At 45.7% G+C, this 21707-nt stretch overlaps 1 protein-coding gene across 1 annotated transcript in view; it reads right to left on the bottom strand.

Annotated features, from left to right (window-relative positions):
• The window catches only part of FNDC3B (fibronectin type III domain containing 3B), a 213868-nt gene that overhangs the window by 59829 nt on the left and 132332 nt on the right, over positions 1 to 21707 (bottom strand). The window contains exons 7-11 of the mRNA XM_063338682.1: positions 20894 to 20952; positions 14498 to 14655; positions 12136 to 12195; positions 8679 to 8817; positions 8289 to 8342 (exon numbers count right to left, since the gene is read on the bottom strand). Of these exons, the coding sequence (XP_063194752.1) occupies positions 8289 to 8342; positions 8679 to 8817; positions 12136 to 12195; positions 14498 to 14655; positions 20894 to 20952 (470 nt within the window). The remainder of the gene's footprint in view (positions 1 to 8288; positions 8343 to 8678; positions 8818 to 12135; positions 12196 to 14497; positions 14656 to 20893; positions 20953 to 21707) is intronic.

The raw sequence follows: 21707 nt of genomic DNA, 5'->3' as shown, positions 1-21707 counted from the left end.
CAAAGTGGGGCACTTTATGAAGTACCCCATGAGCACACCCGTGTGCTCAAACCGGTGCAGGATTACACCCATCTCTGCAGCTTCTTCTGGTGCAAGAGCTCTGCCACCATAGCTCTGCTACGCCGTTTATTATTTTTGGCACCTGTCTCTACAGTTTTTTTGTTTTTATTTTATCTCGGTAAAATTAACATCTGCCCATAGACAAGAGTACTTATTTCACCTGATGTACACCAGCTTGACAGAAGACACGATGGTTCTACACCTAAGCAGAGTATCGGGAAAATGATTTATATGGGTGTCCCCCCCTGCGGCCAAGAGCCTCCCCTGCTGCTGCCTCCTTCAGCTCCGTTTCTCCTCCCAGGCACCGTTCTTCCCCCGTGCTCGATACATCACTTCATCACTGAAGATTTCAAAAATGCCCGAGCGGGACATACCTTTTTCCCTGGCCCGTTCTCCAGGCCCTATCAATTTCCACCTCTTTTCACCCAGCTTGCAACGCAGAAGGAAGAAGAACTCCATAAAATGTTTGTTAGTGAATCTCCAAAATGTGTTTTATCAAGCTAGGAGCGCCCACGCAGACCTCCAGCACGGCACAACCGTTTGGAGGCACCGCAGAGACGTTCGGCACGCTGGCAAACGGCCATAACTCACTTTTATTTACACGGTGGGATCCTACACTTGTTCTAAAACTTGGTTTTATACACAGCCTTTGACCTCACCCACCCGCTCCAGCTGTATCATTCCTGTACGGCTCACGTAAACTAAAGCGTGGAATTGGAAGAGAATCATGAATCCTAAAGCAAAAGTCTCTTGTAAATGAGAAAACTTGTTCAGATCTAAAATGCCTAGATATAGTTATATGCTAAAACTCCTTTTGGACAAAAATAATAGGTCACCGTACTTCACAGCTGAGCAATATCATATTTAAAATCCAGACTATACACAACCTCATTAATAATCCTATTTTTCAGTAAAATATCCATTCATCAGTGCAGGACTAAGAACAGATTTCCACCTCCCCCCCCCCATGCAAACTCTCTTTTATAGGTTTAGATGCATTAAATTAATTTTTCTCTCACTCTTCAACGACTTCACTATTTGTAAACCATTTGAAAACATTTAATCTCTTTTTGTTTTCTGCTTAAGAATGTTTTGGTTTGTTGGGGGGTTTTTTGTTGGGTTTTTTTTTATTATTTTTTTTTATTGTTGTCGTTGTTGTTTGTTTTTTTTTTTTTAAATAATTTTGCTATGTTTTTTCTCCAAGAGAACAAAGTGCCCAAATGCTAAGCATGTGATTGACAAACAGACGAGCAGTGATAGCTGTCACGGAAAATCTCCGCCGCATCACACAACGCCTGGCCCGAGAGCAACGGACCAAGGAAACGCCGATTTGCCAAACCGGTGGGTTAAAACTTTGCAAAGGTTGCCAAACATTTACGCTACCTTCAACTTTGTAACAGTACAAATTCTGATATTGTATATATTTTTCATCCAGAACTGGTGGTGTACATTCCCCAGACTCGCTCAGAGACCGACTGGTATTCAAATTACTCAGACTGGCTGGTATTTCGGATTCTATTGGCACTAATTGGAGAGGCTGGCCGATATTTCTAATTATCCTGGCATTAATAGCCTGGAAATTGTCTCTCCGCTCCTTCACCTCGCAAGATTTATGAAAGCACTAATGCTGGCATAATTATGGACGGGAACAACTGGCAGGCTGGTACTGGCTGCCACCCAAGAGCCTTACAGCTTTCCCAGAACCCTTCTCCCATTCTTTGTACGCTCGGCATCCAAGTTTTAATCCTTTCAATAACGTTTCGTAAGTTGCTTAAAATATACTGTATCCTTCCCGCAAATATTTCTAAATCCACAGATTTCAGAGGGAGAGCAGACAGACACCGTCTGACTTCTTCACTCGCCCTCCCGCGTTCCCTGTGATGCTCTTCAGGGTCTGGCCAAGGAAACGAGAACAAGTCAGCTCCACAAATCCATTAGAATTTGTAAAATATGAGAATGTGGTATTTTAACGCCTTTTTTTTTTTTTTTTTTTTTAAGAGTTTTGCCTATTTCAGCTATATTTCAAGCTACACACAAACTTAAAACAGGGTGCTTAAGTTTCTCCTGGAGGTTGCATTTGAGACCAGGGGTTTGAGATTTTTAAATGGGGTTTGTTGACTGCGTTCCCTGCAGCAAACACAGTAAATAATCACGAAAGGAGGACGAGGCCACTGCAGGTACAGGGGATACAGAAATGGAGCCCAGTCCTTCACCGGACCTTGCTGCAGAAGCTTGGACGGAAGGTGCCAGCATCAGCTCCGCGAGCAGGAGGCAAGATGGGAATCTGCTGGGGGCCACGCCAGCGCCAACTTCTGTGTTTGGCTCATGTTGGCAATAAAAAGCAACAGACTGATGTTCAATCTGACACAAAGCTGTGGAGCAAACTGTCAGCAATTACTCCAACACACCCCGACATCTCTGCAAAGCATTTATTGCGCAAGCTTTTATACAAGGGACTGGATTTTCTGTATCTACGAACATTTAGAAGACAGAACAGGACCTGCGAAACATCCCTAAAATACGGACAAAACCCAATTTTATCCAAGACTCTCCTGCATGTCTGGCAGGAGTGGTGTAGCCACAGAACCGACCTAGAGAGCAGGAAGGTGAACAAACGCAAACCCATGCACGATCCCCGTGTATCCGAATTCTGGTGGACCATCACTGAGATGCACGGCCCAGATCATCAGCTAGTACAAATGAGCCCATCTCTGCTCGCCGCGAGAAGTTCAAAACTTTGTGGCAGAACAAAGTTATTTCCGTTTATCTCTATATAAACTTAATTATTAACTCTCCCGTCACCAAATCACTAAAGAGTGTGGTATTTTATCTGTGTCTCTCTCGAGCAAATTAAAACGAGATGCTCCCTGGATCCGAACTGAAGCTGCTTTTGAGTTACACGCAAAACTGTGACACACACCGCCCAAGGGGGATGTGCTTCTCTCTGGCTCAGGAACAGTCCTCCTCTTTCCCATCGGGAACGAATGGGATACTCTCGCTACCCATACGCACAAGACAAACATTTATTTACTACCACTTAATCACAGAACGATCATTTCACATCTAATTAGTAACAAAGGCCTGATTCTCACAGCAGCGCCAGCGGCATTCTGCAGCGCAGTTACAGTTTACTGACGCTGACGAATGCTGGCATCAGGAGAAAGCAGCACCTCCTTTACCGTGATGGTTTCTGTTTGGTGCATTTTTAACGCTATTTTGTCCAGTTAGCCTTTTGCTTACCCTGAATAATCCATCCCGGCGCAAGGGCATCAATTGACTAGTTCAGGTTTGTAAGTTCAAAGGGCTCAGGTTTGTAGAGTTCATGGAAAAAGAGCCAGAGGTGGAGTTGTCCTTAATTAGTAATTTTAACTGATTTTATTGCCAGACTTCTATTGCCAACCCCAGCACCTGAGGAGCAGGTGTGTTCGCATCCTACTGAATTTCAAAATGCCCAAGAAGAGGGGCTCATCCTGACTCCTTTGAACGCAAGGGAAACTTTGCTAGCGTACGACCCATGTAACTGAGCGACACTTCGCTGAACTCATCTTTTGCTCTGCTGTTAAAGCACGAAGACCGGCCTCCCTAGATCTTCACGCGTTTTAAGATAAAACAGTTTATTAGCAAGGCATTACAACTTTAATTCTGACTACAACGATAACACTGGCCTATGTCAGTACTGAGGAAAAGTATTTGCGTTTTCTAACATGTAACAGCAGCCACGTTACAAGCTATCTAATCCAAATTGGGAGGGGAAAAAGTGGAATAGCAGGAATAGCTTTGTCTATTGACAACTCTCTTTCCCTGAGTCTGCAGGTCAGAAAAACCCCCCAAACTCAGACCTAAACTGAAAGAGCAGCTGGGCAGGACTGGGACAGTGACACATTAATATTTGATTACTGATGATCTGAAAGCTCCCTTCCAACCTAGACGATTCTATGATTAAGCAGAATAACCTTCTCTTCATCAAAGTAGGTCAGAATACAACACACCTAATTCAAATGAAGAAACACAAGCAACTCATGTGTGTTTCATCTAAAGCTCACCTAATGAGGCGAGAAAAGGTTTTTAAAGTATATAAGAGAAGAGACAGCCAAACCAGACAATGGCAACAGTACTGCATCTATTCTAAGCAAGATACAGTAAAATAAAAAACTCCAAACCATCCTCTAACACTTTTCTCCAGTCCCTTTGGTGACCCTAGAGAGAAGCAGGGAATCCGCAGGAGGCAGGTGGGTGTCCCAGGGCTCAGGGAGCAGCACTGCACCCAGGGTCCCAGGCAGCCCCCGAGCACCAGGCTGGCCCTGCAGCACCTCAGCCCTCGGGACCCCCCAGCCACAGCCACGGAGAGGAGATGCCGTTCCTTTTGCTCCAATGTACCACCTCACCTAACCCTGGGGCTGTAAAACATGCCGCTTCTGCTGTTGTTCCACAGCAATAATTTCTTTTTCACAGAATGGCGGGGGTTGGAAGGGCCCTCTGGAGATCATCTCGTCCAACCCCCCTGCCAGAGCAGGGTCACCCAGAGCAGGTGGCACAGGAACGCCTCCAGGCGGGTTTGGAATGTCTGCAGAGACGGAGACTCCACCACCTCTCTGGGCAGCCTGTGCCAGGGCTCTGCCACCCTCACAGCAAAGAAGTTCCTCCTCGTGTTTAGGTGGAACTTCCTATGCTCAAGTTTGTGCCTGTTACCCCCTGTCCTGTCCCCGGGCACCACTGAAAAGAGCCTGGCCCCATCCTCCTGACACCCACCCTTTCAGTATTTATAAGCATTGATAAGATCCCCCCTCAGTTGTCTTTTTTCCAGACCAAAAAGACCCAAATGCCTCAGCCTTTCTTCATAAGAGAGGTGTTCCAGTCCCCTCATCATCTCGGTAGCCCTTTGCTGCACCCTCTCCAGCAGTTCCCTGTCCCTCTTGAACTGGGCGGCCCAGAACTGGACACAGCACTCCAGGTGCAGCCTCACCAAGGCAGAGTAGAGGGGAAGGATGACCTCCCTTGACATGCTTGCCTATACAAGTGATGCCACCTACACTCCTGGCTGCATTTTGGATGCTATAAACTATGCCTCTGCCCTGTAAGAAGAGGAGGAACTAGTTGAGATACCATTGAGCACCTGACCTGCTCCAAGATCTGAACTGTCCCAGAGAAAGACAACCTGTTCCCCACCGTGTGGGAGCGCAGAGGGGCTGCAGGAGCCCTTCCTCCCCTTAGTGGGAGCGGGCAGCACGGCTGGGGGACATCTGGGACACAGCCGGACACGCTGACCCGGCCACCTCCACCGCTCCCCACATCCCCGATGCCACTTTTGCTTCTCTATCTCCGCGGCTGCAGCCCTTGCCCCACGGCTTTCCAGGACCTGCGCATCACCTCTGCCTCGCGACGGCTTGCCACGGCTCACTCCCACGCTGCCCTTCCCTAGGAAGGGACCCAACTTCTCCAGGCAGCCTGCCATTTTAGGGTGTTTTTCTAACTTTACCATGGGCTAGATTTCTTGTTCTCCACTCATGCAAAGCCCCCTCTGCTTTGCAGCCACAATTTAATTTCCTTCTGATGGCTGATTTTCCCATGTTTGTATTTTATTCCGTGCCCCGTAGCTAATGAATGTTGCTCTAGCTGCGATCTGGCAGAGCACACGCCGCCTGGCAAGCGTCCCCCTCCTCCCTGATGTATTTATTTCTTGATTTCCCGGGGACACAGTGCGGCATTGTAACAGCCGGTGCTTTCGCTTAGGTGGAGTTTACACAACCAAGCGCGAGGGTACAGGGCATCGCAAGTGAATTCTCTTTTGTACCTGGGTGCCATAGCTCTGGTAGCTAATCGCACCCTACGGCGGAGGCACAACTCGCAGTGGCACATGAAAAAGCGAGCAGAACAGCTTGCCGAGCTCGCCGTCGCAGGTAGATGAGGCTCCTGCATCTCCTGACTTTTTCCTCAACAAGCCTCAGCAGCAAGCTTTAATTCAGCAACTCAAAATTGTGTTTCTGTCTCATATCAGAGGAAAAAAAAAATAATTCAGAGAAGCTACACCTGTGGCATTAACTATCTCACAACCAGACAACTACATTTCAGTCAGGGGTCACGCCAAACCACTGGAGAGGTATCGAGTTCATCTGCGCAGATTAATGGAGAATAATCTTCCATCTTTGCTGGCTCGCCAGCCACTGGGGGCTCGGCTTTCAGGATTGTTACTGAGAAGACCAGCAAATTAAAATCGACAGAGTGAGGGAATCAGGATGCCTTCCTTTTTCCCCATTGGTACATGAGTTCACCTAAACCAAACGACTTTTGCCCTGTGAAAAGCGGACATCATAACAATTCCTTCTGAAGAGCAACCTCTAGGTATATACTCCGCATTAAAGGGCTTAAAGGACAAGAGCATTTTAGAATTGCCCTACATATATTCAAAATTATGACTAGGCTCCATGTGAAGAAAACTACAAAATTAACATCCAAAGTATTTGCACTGTATTAATGGTCTATTGTTGGTGTTCCTTCTGACAAGACCTTCTGTTGCTTCCCTTCCCTTTGCAGGCTGGAATCATTCCCGTTTCCACCACTTCACTGCTCGGTGCTGTCACGTTCCAGTGGCTCCAAGTTACTGGAAGCCTTGCAAGAGATCACGACTGCACAGTCAAGGTGTCAGAGAAGATATAATGGCATCATTCTGGCCCATCCTTTTGGAGAAACGTCCTTTTAATCTCCTTTTCCCTGACCTTACACTCCACTTTTTTTCCTTCTTCACTGACAAGCTTCCCTCTTCCGTCATGCAGGGAGCGACAGGACGCAATTCCGAAATTCTTGTTTGGTTTTAGTTCAGTTCATAGAATCATAGGGTCGGAAGGGACCTCTGGAGATCATCTCATCCAACCCCCTGCCAGAGCAGGGTCACCCAGAGCAGGTGGCACAGGAACGCGTCCAGGTGGGGTTTGGAATGTCTCCAGAGACGGAGACTCCACCACCTCTCTGGGCAGCCTGTGCCAGGGCTCTGCCACCCTCACAGCAAAGAAGTTCCTCCTCATGTTTAAGTGGAACTTCCTATGCTCAAGTTTGTGCCCGTTACCTCTTGTCCTGTCCCCGGGCACCACTGAGAAGAGCCTGGCCCCATCCTCCTGACACCCACCCTTTCAGTATTGATAAGTGTTGATAAGATCCCCCCTCAGCCGTCTTTTTTCCAGACTGAAGAGGCCCAAATCCCTCAGCCTTTCTTCATAAGAAAGGTGTTCCAGTCCCCTCAGCATCTTGGTAGCCCTTTGCTGCACCCTCTCCAGCAGTTCCCTGTCCCTCTGGAACCGGGGAGCCCAGAACTGGATGCAGCGCTCCAGGTGGGTTTCTCATCACGTAGACCCCGCTCGCTGTGATACTGCATACAACAAATGCCTGCACAGCCAGCGGTTCCAAACATCCAACACGCAGCAGGCTGATCTGGCAACGCGTTAACAGTGAAATGCAGGAAAACGATTCATAACAGAATGTTCCCTTTCGGATATTTAGTTTTAGACGAGTAAAACCCTCAAGAGACATTTCTCGGACTGTACAGCGAAACACCCCGTCACACTCTTCATTTCCTGACTCATCACCTGTTTTCTTTACGTGTTGCCCCAGCCTCTTCTGCCACCCCAAACGTATTTTTTCCTTCAAATACGATATCCACTGAGTCAGGCTTTCTGCAGAAAAGCTTGCACAATGGAAGGGAGGACTCAGACAGGACCTGGCAAATCTGGCCTTTGGCACACTCCCCAACAGCACGCTGCGTGAGATCTTTGGGAGAGAGAAACTTATTTCCTTTTGTGTCTGGAAGGGCATTAATTGCCACTATGTAAAGGACAATACATCATCTGTAGGACAGATGACACCTCTTCTCCCCTGAGGTAGGAACAGTGCGCTCATTCTGCACTCAGCGTCCAGAAGAAGGAGATCACCAACGCAACTCTAAGATACACCACGAGTAACTCAATAATAAGTAATGTTAATTGACAAATAAACTACACCAAACGAGCGATAAAAAGTTAGATTTCAAGACTACAGAAGCAGAACATTGTCTCTGTATAAAATACACTGAAAAGTTTTTCCCCCACTGTCCCTTTCACCTTTCCAACTCTTTACCTAATGCCATCAGGATTTCATTTGCCTGCTTCGACTTTCTCCTGTGTTTAATTATTTTTCTTTACTCAGCAAATCCTTGGAAAGGCCGAGTGTCGTTTATTTATGTATTTATTTCAACTACTTACCTCATCCCACTCCAGAAGGTAGCTGGTGATTTTTGAACCATTATCAACGGGTGCCTACGGACAAAAACAAACAAAAGGTGATGTGGGGGAACAGAGAAAACTAATTCCCCCCCCAGGCCAATGACTACGGTTGGAAGTGAAACCAAAGCTGGGGTTTGCACATAGCTTGGCAACCTCTTAACGAATACCGAGAAGAAGCTGGACGTAATGAAACACACACATTTCAAAAGTCAAGTCGGTGCACGGGGAGGGATTTGTCAGAGCACAGCAAGTTCAAGTCCCTTACTGAAAAATGACCGTCTCCGCTTTCAATTATTTTCAGCGGTTACGCTCACTGTCAGTAAAGCGTATTTTTCACGGCTTTCTCGCCCGATCCAAGCGTTAACCTACCTTCCATTGTAAGGTTAAGGAGCTTTTGGTCCTGTGCGAGGGTTTGGGTGGGAAGGGACACTCTGGTGCTGAGCTGTGAGTGGTGAAGCTTACTGGCTCCGAGCAGGATCCCTTGACTGAGTTGTACATTGCATATACCCTGGAAACAACATCCAAACGGGATATACATTTGCTGACGGTTCGAGATGAGACAGCACTGCCTCAGCCACAGTATTGGCATCCCCGATGCCATCCACCAATGACAGATTTCTCACAGACCAGTGGCTACCATTATTCTACTTCACTTGATAACAAGTACGCAAAAAAAATTCACAGCAGAAAGGGAATATGACAATGCTTTGTGCAAACGCTCCCACAGACCACTAGTTATCGTCTTTTCCTTCCACCATTTCCTTGCCTATTGCCGGACTTTCACGCACCGTGCTAAAATCCTCTTTGCAATACAACAGAAAACATGAACTCCTGAGAAAAAGGTATAAAATTTAATGCCGGCTTTACACTTGATTCACGTGTACCATGTTGAGTGGTGGCAACTGCTGGTCTCCTTCCATGGGTACAAGCTTCGCCTCCATAGCTCAGGTGTCAACGTAGTGGACCTCCACGAATTAGACCCAACACAGCTCAGGAACATTGCTCTGATAAAACTAAAAATCTTCAAAGCAAATTTGATTTCAGGGAAATCCTCCATCTAGCAAGCCAGAGGGGGATATACAATGCCAAATCATGTGGGAAAGCAAATACAATACCGCTGAGCACTTCCTCACGGAGTGCTTTTCTCTGAAAAATTAATGATGTTATTTTTTCCTTTCACGTTTTCCACGCAGCAAAAGAAAAGTGCAAATTGGAAGTTTTCTACTCAAAAAACCCCCCCCTGTTCAAACCATGACCAGACGATGACCTCGGAGCTGGCTGTAGCTATTGTGCACTTGAATGCAGAGTTTAAGAAAGGGCAATTTCTAATTTTGTTTTCAGCAGATAAGAGTAATTTACATACAATGACCACCTACGTAGAATCAAACCTTTCGGGGGAGGTTCACCAGAACTGCTATAGCACTGCTTCGCCCATCACCTGTTATAGCAGTCAGGAGTGAAAAGAAATGCAATTAATTAATTGAGACTGCGTCTAGCAGACGGTTTGTCCGTGTGCCGGGAATTAGCGTGGCCAAGCACCAAAGACACCACCATCGGGGAATACAACCATGTGAAAATGAGCTTAACGAGCATCTTCTGCACGTCCCCGAAACACCGAGCACAGGCATCTCTGAAGGTACCAAAACACCAAATATTGAAGAAACGCAGGGGGTAGGTCTGGAGGGACCCAGGTTGCTGTGGGCAAGGCAGGAGCAAGCGCCAGCAGCTTCTCGGTGCGGAGACGAAGCCCTGAGGGATGCTGCCAAGGTGAAGGAGACCCAAGGCGATCTGCCGACTAACTGCTGGCCCCAGAAATTTCTTTACCTAACAGATTTATTTCCTCACAGGCGTTAATACATAACGCAGTTTCAGTGAAGAAAAAAAAAAAAAATTGTTGTGGAAAGCAAAGAGCCGGCCTTTTCAGCGTCAGTTCCCTGCACTACAAATGCACATTGCTGCTTTTTAAGACCGACTTTTATATTTGGCAGTCACTTCTTTTTCAACAGAAGCTATTGCTAAGCGCTCACAGACAATTTCTAATTTGGCAGACCCGCAGGAAGGCAGAGGGAGCTGGAGGGAGGGAGAAAGAAGTCGGCCAGGACACGGGGCAAATACCTGCAACGCCCCTGAAAATGGCACAAGATCTCAACGCCCCGCTGCTGTTTGAAGCCGGCTTTAGAAGCAACGCTCCATTGCGTTCAGCAGGAAGCTCAGCAGGTGTTTTACAGCCTTCTCCTCCTCCCTCCCATCCATTTGCCACGAGGGCTGGGACTGCTGCCCAACCTGGGAGACCACATCTGTGACTTCGAATCATAGAATGTGTTGGGTTGGAAGGGACCTTTAAAGGCCGTCTAGTCCCACCCCCCTGCAGTAGCAGGGACATCTTCAACTAGATCAGGTTGCTCAGAGCCTCATCCAGCCTGGCCTTGAATGTCTCCAGGGATGGGGCCTCCACCCCCTCTCTGGGCAACCTGGGCCAGTGTCTCACCACCCTCGGTGTAAAGAACTTCTTCCTCATGTCTCATCTAAACCTGCCCTGCTCTGGTTTAAACCATTGCCCCTCGTCCTATCCCTACATGCCCTTGCAAACAGTCCCTCCCCAGCTTTCCTGTAGTCCCCTTTAGGGACTGGAAGGCCACTCTAAGGTCTCCCCGGAGCCTTCTCTTCTCCAGGCTGAACGCCCCCAGCTCTCTCAGCCTGTCCTCACAGCAGAGGGGCTCCAGCCCTCCCAGCATCTTCGTGGCCCTCCTTATTTACAAGAAGTTACTTCTGCTGTTGTACTTCTATTTGAAAAGTTCCTTTTAGGGCTCCAGTAGAAAGTATCCTTTAAAAAAAAAAAACCGCCACCGTCTATAGCATTAGAGCAAAGCCAGACACATTTTGGTGCTGGGTCATTTTTAAAGCTCAAAAGCAAAGCGTTTGTTCTTTCAAGTTTAACAAACAGTAGCAGCCTTGATGTGAAAAAGCACGCCAAACCTAGCCCTCGTCTGGAAAAACAGAAGGAAACAATAGACAGGAGTGAAAGGATTTATTTTTTTCTAAAAAGGATATTGAGCGTAAAGTGAACAGGATGTGAATTTGCAGCCTCGGTTCATAAGCAAAGTCTTTAAAAAAAATGCAATGCGAGCAGATAACACCCACAGACGGGGTTTAAAACATCAGGGAGCAGAACGGAGAACGTGTTAATAGTTAATAAATGCGTAAAACACGTTTTTAGAATCAAAAAGAAATACGCTCTGAAAATACCCAGACAGGCCAGTGTGAATTCATATTTTTTTTTAAATAAATGCTGATATTACTATGGTCAGATGGACCTGTAATCAGCAGGTTTACGACACGCAGAAGGAGCGTTTATGAAGAAAGAGTGCTGGAGAACTTTCAGCGCAACCACACCTGTGCTACAATAACTGAAGAAAGTTGCTTGAGCCAAATTTTTAAGAAGCTTGAGGTATCCGGCTTTTATACACAAGCACTTTCAGGCCTATTTTTTTAATACATATTTTTTAATATATATATATAAAATATATATATTAAATATATATATATATATATATAAAAGAATAGATATGTAGGTGTCTTTTTTCCTCTTACTATAGCGCTGGCAACAAGACAGAAAACATACTGTTCAAAAAGCACTCTCATAACTTAAAGTCCATGATAAAAATCTGCCGGGAAATATTTAGAAGCCACTGAAAAAACACCTACAGAGGTGACCATGACATTTTTGAGCTACAACATACAGTTAGATAAAAAAAACTTTCACGTTTACTCTCATATAATTGAAGGGTTTATATTTAAGCGAGGTTCACAGCCACACTTAACTCACCTGACGTGATAATCTGTTGCTGGCCTAAGGTCTTTCAGGTTATATTCTAATTCTTCTCCGCTGCAGGAAAAAAAAAAGCCCCAAACCAACAAATGAGTGAATTATGAAAAGCAATATGACACTTAGCACTGCCAGTGACTTTCCGGTGACTAGCGGCGCCCTCGTGTTACGATTTGAAAGAAGAAAAAAAACCAAACCATCCCACCACAGAAAACCAGTAGGAAACAACACACCAACAACTTGTCAACGTACTTCATGGTTCTTGAAAACTTCATAAAGCTCCGTATACATAACAGAAAAGTAGTTATCATCCCAATTTATATGGTAATTAGCTACACAGCTTTATTTCAATGCTATCCTTACATTTTGTTGATATTTGCATAAAACTCAAAAGTGTTTTTCAACCCTCCCAGAGATGAAAGGAGAAGAATTGATACGTTACATCTGTACTTTCTGCATGTTCCCTATTTCAAAATACTTTATAAAAACTGAGCATCATTGAACTGAGTGTCATTTTCAGAGGAAAAATTGCAGTTTCTTGCACAAACGTTTCGCTTATTTGCTTTCTCGTCCAGAACCGCGTTCTCTGTGAGGACGACGACAAGGAGACGTTAAATTAATGCCCGAACAGCTGGACCCGGATCTCTTTCAATACCAAGAGAAGTAAAAGCACAGTATTTCAGACATTTTTAGGAAAAAACCAACATATAATCTATTCATTTCAAATGGAGCCAACAGAGTTAGGGCTATTCTTTTTCCTTCTGGTTTGTTTGCTGGTAAATGAACACTAGGCTCAGTCACGTGTTGCCAGTTCGGTGAAGATTAAGGTACGGGTCAGTGCTTATTAAGTAATAGCCACCTCATGTAAGTGCTTAGCTTACTCATGATTCTATTAAAATACGGGAAACAAGAAAATTCTCAGTTTAGCATAGAGAAATATTTCATATCTAGCTGGACAAATACAGGGAGACAGCTCAAAATCAAAAGAACAAAATCAAGCAGAAAGCGCACGCCTGCTGGGCTGCCAGAAATCCACTAAAAACCTTTTTTTTTTTTTTTCCCCTTAATAGTCCAATGCTCTGCAAATTCAGCTTTTTTCCCCTCTGAAATGAGCGCGCCTCCTTGCAAAGACAAAGTATTCGACGTAATTGCAGGCTCGGTTTCGCCTGTAGTAATAAGGATCCGCGCTGCTCGTGCCGGAGCGTACCACACGAAGCTAACGGCCGTACTCGGGCCAGCGGCGGGAGGCAGATTCCTACTCGCCGCTTTAAAACAGATGCACAGCATTTCACAACCGGGAGAAAATGTGCAGCCATCACCCCAGCAAGCACAACAAGTACTAGGAAAGCGTTCTTCCCCTTTTAAGAGCTCCGCGGCACACGTTAACCTACAGAGATGCTCGGGCTGGCTCACAAACAGCTAGTGTAAATACCAGAAAAAAAAAAAAAAAAAAAACTTAGAAAAAAAAAATTAACCAGGCAGCATTCCCTGCTTAATACGCTCTTTTTATATTAGCCAAGACAGTTCACGTGGACCTGCCTTTAGCATAGCAGGAGGAATACCCTAATTCACAGGACGTTTTGAGAAAGGAGATAGTTTGATCTCAAGAGGTAATTCCATAAATGCTGTACCACCTGGAGTCTATTTAATGAGATTTGGGAAGGATTAGCTATTGCACAACAGCCGAGGTCACATCGCAAAATTTTCTATCCTCAACGTCATTAGCAGGGAAAAAGAAAGGCACAGGACCATATGTACTTGATCACAGACTGAGCTCAGAGGATCTCTGGAAGGAGAGAGAGAGAAATCCCTCAGAATTTTTACTGAAGACTGCTGAGGGCCAAGAATTCGGGTTTTTCTGGGGAGGCTATAGAGCCTACTGATTGGCATGCTCCCTCCTCTGCTCCTCTAAGACACTAGGAAGCAGTAAAGCCCTCAAATTTTTGCTCCTTAGCTCAAAAAGCAAGCTTTACTGCTCTTCATTCTGCGAGTCCGCACAAACACAGCCCATTAGGAAGGCAGCCATCCTGCCTGCGTGGTATACTCCAGAGGTTTTGACATTTAGCCTAAGAGGGAAAAGTAACCTTTTCATCTGCAATGGGAGAGACGGCATCGTATGCAGGATCTGCCCCGTGCAGGTGGGAAGGGATGGCAGTTGGGGACCTGGTGACATGCACTCGACAAGGTCCCCACAGGCTCCTCCAGCCAGGGGGGGGCTGATGGGGCAGCGAGGCAGCAATTACAGGGCGTCCAAAGGAGCCTTTTTTTTCTGCCACTGCCAGACGTGCCAAAATACACCCTGAAAAACTCGGAGAATTCATTCCTAACAAAACCACAAGTGTAAAAATGACGCTGTGATTACCTGTAAATTATCTTGTATTTTCCATCCCTCCCTTTATCCGATAAGGCAACCTCGTAGGTACAGGTGTAAGGCAAACCGTTGTTGTGTCTGTCTGCATTTAGAAGGCCGGTGGGAGGTGACCAGGAAAGTAAAACTGTTCTTGCTTGAATATTCGTAACCTATAAAAGAAACAGCAGTTACTCTGAATTCCGAGAAAAACACTGTTCTCCAAGCATTTGCCTGTTGCTTGCATCTTCGCAATCGGTTTCTTGTAAAAAGGAAATTTCAGAGCTAGAGGTGAAAAGGGTCAGAAACGGTCATCGACAACAGAAACCAAAATACAGATTTATGGCATGAGCTAATCCCTAACAGATGCGGAACACGGAGAGGTGTCCCCCGGCAGCGAGCTGGCTCGTCACTGTCTGAGCATCCACCAAAGGACGCCTCGCACCATTCCGCGGGTACCTGCTGCCGTGGCCATTGCCAGAAGGCAAGCAGAAGTGGAACAAAGACTCTATTCTATACATTGTTTTGTAAATAATTATTTTTCTAAAGCTTTTGTTAGGCAGGTTCTCCAATAAAAACTCTGACGGCTTTTTCAGTCATCCCGTTCCTTCTTGTAATTTGAAACTGCAATAATTCAACTGCAAGTAAGTAAAAAAAAAAAAACCCCAAAAAACCCAAACCAATTCAGTCTGCAAGGTTGCGCTGACTCAATAGCATAAGGGGGGGGGGGGGAAATCACAACAGAAGTCCCACTTGCCAATTAAAAATTACATTGCAAATCAATGACTTCGTGCCTGCACGTGTGATCTGTAGTCACCCCGGGGTGCGACGCCTCCATGGCAAAGGGGTGAGGATTCTCTTTTCATAAAACACAGAAAAAATACCTCAAACCCCTGCATCAAAACAATTTTCTCATCCCACCAGTGCAGCCGTACTCTTCTGGAACCACAGGTCCACGCAACCCTAGACTGCCCGCGCTTACAGAACCAGCAGCACCTTTCTCACCTGCCTCTGGCAGGGGACCGGCGGCAGCATCCATCACCGGCACGTACCCAACAGCAGCTTCCCAGAGAGCAAGCCAAGAGAGAAGAAGAAAAAAAAAAAAATCCCCCCAAATCAGTGTCTTAAAAGAAAAAGAAATAAAACAACCTAATATTTGCACTGGCTATTCTTGGAAAAACAGCACAGCGTTTTTATGCACGCCTTCTGAAAAAAGCCCAGGGAAGCCTCAAAGCCTCCACAGACACAAACTCTTTTCATAAAGGAAACGTCGTTTTTCTTTCTTAACAGTAGCAAAAAGGTAAAGAATATTTCTGTTTTAGCTAGCCCCATGAGGAGGAATCAAAGCATGAGGTGTTATAGTCTTTCTTCATTTCTCCTACGCATCACGTTTCACCGGTTCTATCATTTTACCAGATTTTTTCCAACAGACGGAGCGAACGGTTGTTATTTCAGGAGGTGTAAGACGAATGATGCAGGTGCTCAGTTACACATTTCCTACGCTTTTCTTGAGACAATTGAAACACCTTACCCATAAATGATTTGCTAATGAAATATTAGCGATCAGCTTTCGGGGGCTGCCTGCTTACAAATCCGGCTTCTGGGCGTCTTTACGTAAAGGAGAAGATTGAACTTCTCACGTGAAAACACCCTGCTTCCGCTGAAGAGCACTGCAACTGTTGTGTGCGATACCCGTATATCAAGCCGATTCTTTCTGAGCAAGTCATAAATCCGTTTTTAACGGCCCGACAAGTAGGCGACCCCACGAAACGCCTCATCTTAACCTAAGCACCGTGCTCCCAGAAGTTCGAGATTTTCATTTATAGCGGCACACTCAAGTCTTGCCAAAAAGAAAACCTCTGTTCCACCTAATGCGAAAAACAAGTTGTAAGGCAAGAAGCTTTAAGTAGCACCAAGCCTTTTTTTTTTTTTTTTTTTTTGGTAAAAAATACGAACACGCAAATTCTCGTACGAATTTTCAAGGGATTTCTTGCTCTAGTCACATTTTTTTGATGCTATGAAATCGATGTTTGCTTCCAAAGCTTGGACCAGTGATCTAATCTACTGGATTAGATCGTTTATAAGAATCTTGAAGGACTGAAATAAGACAAATAAGTTCAATTTTTGAGATATACACCCACATGTACGTGAATGCAATTGTGACAAAGATGTTTAGAGCTAAAAGTCTGTATTTTAAATAATATTTTGATCAGAAAACCGGGGAGTATGATCCAAATGGACATTTTTTTTTTTTTTAACATACATTACTACTATGCCAGCTCAGCCCATCAACACGCAGTTTCTTTTAGTATGGAAATATGCTTGCATAATTGTTTTTCATAAATTCAGCCAGACTTGGAGCTGGAGGCACGATATCCTGCCAATGTTCTATCGAAATGTTTTTCTCTCCGACTACTCCCCAGGACACACGTATATATTCTGCATACGGCAAAAACTCTGGCCTTTCGTGAACTTTAGCAATCTGTGAAAAGTTAGGTCTTTCGTAAAATAAGAGAAAGTATCTTACGGACTAACCGCTAGAAACTGTTCGGGGTATTTTTCTGAAGCCAGCGGGCAGACTCTTCCACACCGAGGAGAAGAGTCCAAGTTGCTCGGCTGCTCCAGCCGCACCATGAACTTCTCAGCGGTGCAGCGCTGGGAGAGGGGCTGCCCTGCCCTGGGGGTGTCACGCACGCCGTAACCGCCGCTGCGGCTTTCAGAATAAACACCAGAAATCCTTAAATACAATTCGTGGCTGCACCCAGTACACCCGGCAAGCGCAGCAAAGCAAGCGAGGGGTCACCGCATGATAAAGTCGGCAAAGGCGAGGGCACGGACTCCCTGGGTACGGAAAGCAGAACGGCACCGTGCACGTCAGCGCGAGCACCGCGACCGGATTTATTTGTACGGCGAGAGATAAACCTATCTGCGACTCGCTCACTCGATACCATATCACCTTTACCAGCCAAAGGCGTATCTCTCTGACGTCTGATTTAACAGCCAAAGCCACCACTTGACTGCACCGAGGAGCTCCTGCCCGGAGCAGGAAGCACCAGCTTTGCTGTGAAAGAGGGTAAATTAACAAAATGGGATTATGATATGCTCAGTAGCTTTAACTCCAACTTTTCTCACTTACACCAAGGCAAACCGGCACCTTTCCACAGATACCGAGCAGCTGAGCAGATCCGGACCAGCTCTTTTCCATGCTGCAAGGAACAGCACAGCTAACGTCCCGGTGGTGGCCTTAATGTCACTACTGAAATTGCAGACATAAACACTTAGCTGTAAGTAAAAAAAACCAACAAACCGGTTTATTGTTCATTAATGGTGCGCTAATTCCATCTGACAAAGATATAAGCAGCCAGAGCATCTCTTCACAGGCTGGGCAGGTAAATCTTTGCGCTGCTTTCTACTTACCCCAGCCTGTCTCATCCGTCCCCAAAATTGCCGTGCTCGCTTTGAACAGGACCCGCCTGGCCTTTTAGCCCAGACCTAACAAAAGATTCTCCCACAAGGCGTTTTGTATGGCCGGTGAAAGGCACAGTTAATTAGTTTCTGAAAACTTCTCCGTTTACACAGTGAACGCCTGCTTTCCGCGCTATCAAAACGCGGCGGTGTAAATAATTATTTTATAAAAGCCCCTGGGAAAGAATCCCAACTCCTGCACTACTTTAATAAGGTTACAAGACCGATGAATATCGGTCCTTCCCGTCTTTCAGGTAACGAACAATGTTTCTGTACAACTTTCATTATCTTTCAAATTCCGGGTTAGCGTTCACAGGCATCGTGTGGTCCGGGGTCTCATTGTATGTGTGAGAAACTCCACCGCCAGCAACATTCATTTACTCCCTCGAGGGCAACGCTTGAAAGACCTGGGGTCAAATGAATTCACGGTTATTACCGGGCCCAGATTTCGCTTTTAAACTGTGGCTCGAATCCTGCAATTTTAGGCAAAAAATCCCGACGATTAAATATGAGTTTTGCCGCAGAGCAGGTCAGCGGGAGCAGGCTGCCTTTTGGAAAGTCCAACGCGTGTCTGAGGTCCGACTCGGTGGACCCGCGGCGTTTGCCCGCGGGAGGTGACATCCCTCGAGCCCCTCGGCAGCCCCCGCCACTTCGGAAACTCAGAATCAAGTTTCCCTTTCCCTCCTCGAGGTATTTGCTTTAGAGAATTGCTTACTTTGTCTGCGATAATGTGAATTAGAAATATGTTTCCGTCTAAATAAAAACATGGAGGGGAAAAAGAGCAAAAAAGCTTTTTTTAACATTTTTGCTGTCAAAAGGACGAAACTACAATTACACTTACAGTTTGGGTGCACGTCTCTCAAACAGATAACAATATCTAATATTATAGAACCACAGAATGGTTTGGGTGGGAAGGGACCTTAAAGCCCACCCAGTCCCACCCCCTGCCCTGGGCAGGGACACCTCCCACCAGCCCAGGTTGCTCCAAGCCCCGTCCAGCCTGGCCTTAAACCCCTCCAGGGATGGGGCAGCCGCAGCTTCTCTGGGCAACCTGGGCCAGTGCAAACAAATCAAAACCAGACTTTTTAAAAAATGTTTAGTTTAAAAAAAAATGTGTATGTTTTATACTCAGAAAGGCGAGAGAGACTTTGTCACAGAGCGGTGCCTGGATGAGGTGGATTAAGGACGGCTCCGAGCGATGCCAGGGCTGCGGAGCCTCCGGCAGGAGCTGCTCAGAGGGTTCAACCCTTCCGACGGCGGAGAGACCTGCTCCCTCGGACACATCAGGACTCCAGACACAGCATCACTCCCTTTGCCACTGACTTACTGCTCTGTGCTCTTTCGTTTTAATGTGTCATTTCTTTCTACGCAGTTGTTTTTCTATAGATCATTTTCATTTATATATGCATAAGGCTCACCAAGAAAAATGAGCCAGCTGACTATTTATGCACAACATGATATATTTCTATCAGATATAATCACACATAATCATTCATAGCAATTAATGGTTTGGGAGACTCCTATGAGTTTAATTACTCACAAATGTCAAAGTTAGAGAGAATAATAGAAAATCCCCAGCATCTTCTCATTAAATGTCATTATTATGGAACTAGCATTTGTCATGGTTTAGATTTCTATTTCCAAAAAAGATTCCTATTTTTTAAATGACTCAAGGAAAATTATTTTTGTCTATTTTTAGTTTTTTGCTCCCCTCATCTTTAAACGCTCTGGTTACCATAAATCTAAATTGTACAGAGCTCAGAATCCTGCAAACTACTCAAATAACTTCTCACCTCTATAGATAGAAGTATGACGTGACACATTTTTCATGTGAGCTCTCCAGATCTTTGTGAAAGCATCTAGCTGTGGCATTTTATCAGAGGAGTGACACGCAGGTAGTCCTCAACACAAAAAACAGTGACTCAGTAAAATAAACCAGCCTAATTCTGTGCTAAGCGCACCTTCTTCCTCTCTCATCTCCCAGAAACTCATCTCTCAAGTCTTCAGCTTAGTCTTGTCACTTGTTTCTACATGAAATAAAGGAACTTTCCTTCTTGCGAACCGAAGCTGGGGCTGCAGCCCCCTGGTATGTATCGTCTCGGCAGGTCTGGTTTAGATTCTGGCCGCCTTTGAACCCGCTCTTGTAGATGCCCCCACAGTAGGATCCGACACCTACCGACCGAGCACCCTCTTGCATTTATTCAGAACAAAAGCATCTGAGAGAACAGAGCCTAAGAATAAATCTCAGCCTGTGCTCGCGCCTGAGCTCTGCCACTGCTGCACCCCAGGAAGAGCCGCCCCTCCAGCTCCCACGGCAGAACTGCTTCACGTCAGCCCCTACCAGCTACTATCCGACCCAGCCTGTAGACGAGCTTCCCAACCACTATTTTTCTTTATTTGCTTATTTCTTTACGAGCTTACAACCGCATTTATCCATAACCTTACCTGACTGCGGTCACACCCAGCATTATGGTTATTTACGTGGTTATTTAATACCATGACAATCCACCTGCTTTTATGGCTCGGACAAATGTAAAATATAGTAATTGCCATTGAATAATAGAATTAGCTTAATTTAATCTTGATTACAGACATAAATTGCTCGTGACAAATAAAATTAAACCCAGGGGAGAGGAGGTAGGAGCTGTGTAAATCACCCCAGTGCGCTGGGCTCCCCATCGCAGTATGCGTACTGGGAGTCATCCTCCGGAAACAGGCGACTGGTGCGATCCTTGCAGTCGGCAGAGCCCACAAACACCCACGAGCACAAAAAATGCTTCAAATTTATACCCCGACAAAACGAGTTAGATATACACAGCGAGAACCATCTACTAAGGAAAAAAAATCAGAACTCACCAGTATGTCGTGACACAATCTACTTACCTCATTTGCTATTTTTTTTTGTGCATGTGTGTATGGTAATTTCAGTAATTTGGGATCACATACCTGTGGTTTCTCCATTCCAGAAAGAATGTCTTGAACCCTTTTGGTTTCTGAATCGAATTCTGTAAAACAGAGAATGTGGAAATAGGAAGAAAAATAAATAACTGAAATTAAAAATGTCAGCTACGTCAATAATTCTTCAGGAATTTGTAAATGGGAGCGAGAAACACGTTACCTGCACACGAGCATCAGACATTTTGCTCTTGTGAATTTAAGGTATGCGGTTACATGCATCAGTATTAAAGTATTATAAAAGAGAAAAAGGAGGGAATGAAAATTCCAGTAATTGCATATATTCAGGTAGGTGGGATTATCTGTAGAGGTGTCCTCCACAAACAACGCTATTAATTGGGATTTGCTTTCGCAGGGCAAAACCATCCTATTTTCAAAGCTTGGCTGCGGAAGAGGCCCAGGGGTTTCTACAGCTCAATTACTGACGAACCCAATCCTGGTTTTTGTTAACCAAACACATCCTTACTCCATCAGCAGCCGAAGAGCTGGGCTACCTGCCTGCTCGCCCGAGCCCTGGGCTACCGGGGGGGATGAGCATCCTCGGGGAGGACGAGCATCCTTGCCCCGTGCGGGGAAAGCCCAGCCCAGCTACCCGTCCTCAAAACACTGTTACTGCGTAATGCTCAAAGCTCTTCTAACAGCCACCTCGCAACTACGGAGGTAATAAAGTCATGCCAGGCTAATTCGGATGCCTGACGAGCCGTAATCCATCCTCCCCCCCGCCAACCTCGCGCCTGCTACGGCAGCTCTTGCAGGGGCTACACACAGTTATCACTGGGCAGGGCACGAAATACTTCCCCTAAAT

Source organism: Chroicocephalus ridibundus, chromosome 6 (genome assembly GCF_963924245.1).
Source record: "Chroicocephalus ridibundus chromosome 6, bChrRid1.1, whole genome shotgun sequence".
NCBI classification, from domain to species: Eukaryota; Metazoa; Chordata; class Aves; order Charadriiformes; family Laridae; genus Chroicocephalus; species Chroicocephalus ridibundus.
The sequence above is the reverse complement of the archived record's forward strand: the minus strand, read 5'-3'. Positions and strand labels throughout refer to the sequence as shown.